We start from the raw sequence: 3821 nt of genomic DNA on the forward strand, positions 1-3821 counted from the left end.
CTGATGGACCATTTTCAGGTAGGCCTAAACATAGTAAATTAAGATTGTTTAAGCTGTGTGCTTTTAGCTAATAGTAATTTTAACAACAGTTAACTGTTCGCTAGCTAGTTAACTTAATGTATAATCATCACCGGCGCGCAATGCATGTTGGGATAGGCTGGGCCACGAAGGATTCATCGGTTGCATCCTCCAAATTCTCAAAAAAGGCTGCTTTTAATCAGCTGCATTTGAGGGACCCTCCGAAATAGGACAGCCTTGATCGCGCTGATGTGACGCAATCTTCAAATGCAGCTTTTGAAGGCTGCAGCCCCTGAACTGAGATACAGTTATTGATTGCAGTTTTGGCCCTGGAATGCAATATGGGATGTTGATCCAGATGCATGTCCTTCTTGGTAAAATCACGCCGTGCCACTCCTTACTTATCAAATACCAATGTTTGCTGACATGCAGCATGAGATTTACGTGTTTAAGGAGCAGAATCTGTACTTTTCCAGTGAAGACACAATGCATGTAACAAGCGTAAATTTACATCCTATCACTGTGCGTCCAAAATCTGCAGGAGGTGTATCTATCCCGTCAGTGCTTGATGTGTAGGGCCACTGACCAAGCATTGGTATTTGACGAATAGGGAGTGAAAGTGTCTTGGAATATTCCCCAGATGGAGTCTGGACACTGGTTCTCGTTGTGGTGTTGAAGAGGTGAAGAGAGTTCAATGATTTGTGCTGATTAGGATTTAACAGAAGTCTTTGGTGCTTGGACACCAGAGGGAGATATTTTGTGATCAAGGGACATCTGAGCAGCAGCAAGATACATCCAGACACTGGTGGTGGCTGCTGACTCTGAGGCTGCTGACTGCTAAGAGAGATGAGGCCCATGAATCCATAAAGGCTAGATGGTTATGGAGAGATGGAGGGCGCAGACAGCGGCAGCAAGAAAGAACTATGGTAGAGAAAGAACCGTAGTATAACCGGAGTAAATGGTACGGTGAGAAAGAAAACTTATAGCCTGAGCATGAAAAGTATGGTCTGCATTTGGCTGAAGATCTGAATGGATGAAATGTGGAGCAGGGCTTCTGATAAGCTCAGTGGAAGAAGCCCTGGGTCCTGGATGTGATATGAACTAGAGGGGCATGGGGCTGCATTGATTATGCACTGAAATGACAACGAACAGCAGCAGAGAAAGGAGACGGTTTAAAGCTGGACAGTAGGAGGGATTGTGCAAAGATTTCATTGGTTTAATCGAAAGAATGGACGCCCACTCATCTGATAGAAGCAAAAGATAGAGAGGGAAAATGAATGAGCGTGTAAAGAGTACTCAGTCAAAGTACACAGTCATAATGTAAGGAATAGATGTTTAAATGGTACAGGTAATGTTGACGGGGACACAACGCCAGTCTGTCCAAGGTCTCAAACTCGCCAGAGATCACCCTTCATTAAAAAATGTACTAAGCCCCTGCAGTTTGATTTTGCTTCTCCCATCTCCCCTGGTTCAAACTAAATGCCACATTCTGCCCACCTAGAGAAGTCAACACAGAGAGGACTGCTTAGTAAGCAGCAGCCTGACATGCACATTATATTTATTACTGTAAATAAAAATAGAAAGTGGAAAACAAAAACAATTAGCGTGAAAGAAGAGGAGGAATGTATAAGTGTAGCCCGTGTTAACATGTACTCATCACATGGTGTATGTGCTTTGTAAGTGCTGTCACACAGCCATAGGATGTGGCTGGGAGTCAAGATAAAACAGATCAAAATCAAATCCTAAAGATGAAACTGTGCTGTGTGAAAAGGGTTGACTCAAATTCCCCAACACAACAGGTTGAGCATCCTGTCGCCACGATGCACGGTCTGCACAAGTTCCTGCTGTTCAATGTCCTGGCTTGTCTCGGACGAAACCGTAAGTTGCACAATCTGACTACTTCAGCCTGCAAATGAAATATGATTTTAATTTGAACTCATTTTATTTTTCCTGTCATTTTTAAGTATCTGGGAGTGGAATTATAGGTGGAGGAAAAGCCCCGGAGAACTCGATGCTGTATATGGCCTCGATACAGAGCAACAATAAACATGTGTGTGGAGGATTCCGCATCAGTAAAGACATTGTGGTCACTGCTGCACGCTGTGATGTGTGAGTCACAGAAACAAACAAACAAACAAAAAACAATTAATGTTTACAGAGTTGAGAAAATCCACTGACATCTTTATTTGTTTTTTTCAGGAATCTGGATACAGCAAAAGTTGTTCTGAGCACCCAAAAACCTGGTAGTGCTATAAAAACAGTGAAATACATCAGCAAGAAGTGCAAACACCCCTCTTATGAGAATTTTACAAAAGGAAATGACATCATGCTCCTACAAGTAAGTATTCATTATTTATTCAACCGCAGTATTCCCAAATGACATCGTCAAATGATTTTCATTCATTCTGATGAGGAGTAAAACCGTGCTCACCGTGACAGTCAGATATTGAATTATTACTTTCTGATTCTTTGTGTCTCCAGGTGGCGGGGGAGGAGGGAATGAATGTTGGTGTAACAACAATTGAATTGACTGATATTCAGGTAGAAGCAAACAAACAGTGCCGTGTAGCTGGATGGGGTTGCACTACACCTGGTGGTGACACTGTAGATGATCTGAAAGTGGCCGATGTGTCCATCATTAACCTGCAAGTCTGTAAGAAGAAGAAATGGCCTGGTCTTTCTGCAGATGTTATCTGTGCAGGTGGATATAGCACAAAGCGAACTCTTTGTAAGGTATGTTCTCTCTCCTGTTATATCGAAAAATTGTGGTTTCTAGTCCAAAAAAGTATTGACATCTGTCATGAATGAGCAAATGAAGATATTTCCTCCTCATAGGGGGATTTTGGTGGCCCACTGGTGTGTGACGGGAAGGCTGCGGGTGTGGCGTCTTATAACAAATGTGGCAACTGCAACAGGGAAAATGAACCCAGCATCTATACGGACATCTCAAAGTTCCTCCCATGGATCAACAAAGTTGTCAAGACAAATGACTGGACAGATTGTAAAGAATAACAATCTTACACACAGCTTTGCTTCAGCATCTTTGTATTTGTATTTTAGAGGAGCAGTTGTGTCTGAGTCGCTCTGTCAGTGTTTGCTCTTTATTGGAAAGGCAAAATAAAAAAATGTCTTAAATATCGTATTGGAAAGGCAAAATAAAAAAATGTCTTAAATATCGTTGTTTTCTCTTTTTTATCAGAAAATGTAAATGGTATTTTTTAAAATACATTTTAAAATGCAGTACATTAAATTTTTCCAGGAGATGTGTCAGGGTAAGTTTGTTGTAGAGCCACTGTGAGTGGCTTGTGTTGGCAGCAAGGTCGTAATTATAATATATATTGGTGGAGACACAAAATATCTCCCTCCAACATATTGATGAAAAGTAGAAATAAGAAATAAGCTATTCTACAACAGGCAACCACGCACCACTGTCTGAAATAATCATCAGCAAATGTAATTATAAACATAAATAGCTTCTTAACAATGTGCCATTATTATGACATATGGTGTATTGCAGTTCTGTGTGTGGTTTGCCCACATGGTGTTGCCGTACCCCAGTAGAACACGGCTCACGGGTGTATTCAACAACATTAATGTCTTTATTATGCTTTATTTGTCAGATAGCCCACGTGGATTCTGTCATTTATGTGCATGTGTAAATTATGCGTCAAACGTGTCGTGCCGCTCCTTCAGATCACTCGCTGTCACATAGCAGGAAACTGGTTTCTGTGGTTAAACTAGTTTGTTGCAGAATGCGACATACTGAAAATCATTAATATCTGCTATTTTAGTAATAGTTTTTT

At 41.2% G+C, this 3821-nt stretch overlaps 1 protein-coding gene across 3 annotated transcripts in view; it reads left to right on the forward strand.

Moving 5' to 3' along the window:
* Nucleotides 1-1766: 1766 nt before the first annotated feature.
* The window catches only part of LOC126397269 (mast cell protease 8-like), a 4798-nt gene continuing 2743 nt past the window's right edge, over nucleotides 1767-3821 (forward strand). Inside the window, exons 1-5 of one of the 3 annotated variants that reach the window (XM_050055915.1) lie at nucleotides 1767-1896; nucleotides 1983-2127; nucleotides 2218-2356; nucleotides 2500-2751; nucleotides 2854-3136. In XM_050055915.1, coding sequence (XP_049911872.1) covers nucleotides 1767-1896; nucleotides 1983-2127; nucleotides 2218-2356; nucleotides 2500-2751; nucleotides 2854-3030 — 843 coding nt within the window. In that variant the 3' untranslated portion in view covers nucleotides 3031-3136. Of the gene's footprint in view, nucleotides 1897-1982; nucleotides 2128-2217; nucleotides 2357-2499; nucleotides 2752-2853; nucleotides 3137-3821 lie in introns of those variants that run through there. The other 2 variants (XM_050055917.1, XM_050055916.1) reach the window with 2 other exon arrangements.

The sequence above is a fragment of the Epinephelus moara genome, chromosome 10 (genome assembly GCF_006386435.1).
Source record: "Epinephelus moara isolate mb chromosome 10, YSFRI_EMoa_1.0, whole genome shotgun sequence".
Taxonomy (NCBI): Eukaryota; Metazoa; Chordata; class Actinopteri; order Perciformes; family Serranidae; genus Epinephelus; species Epinephelus moara.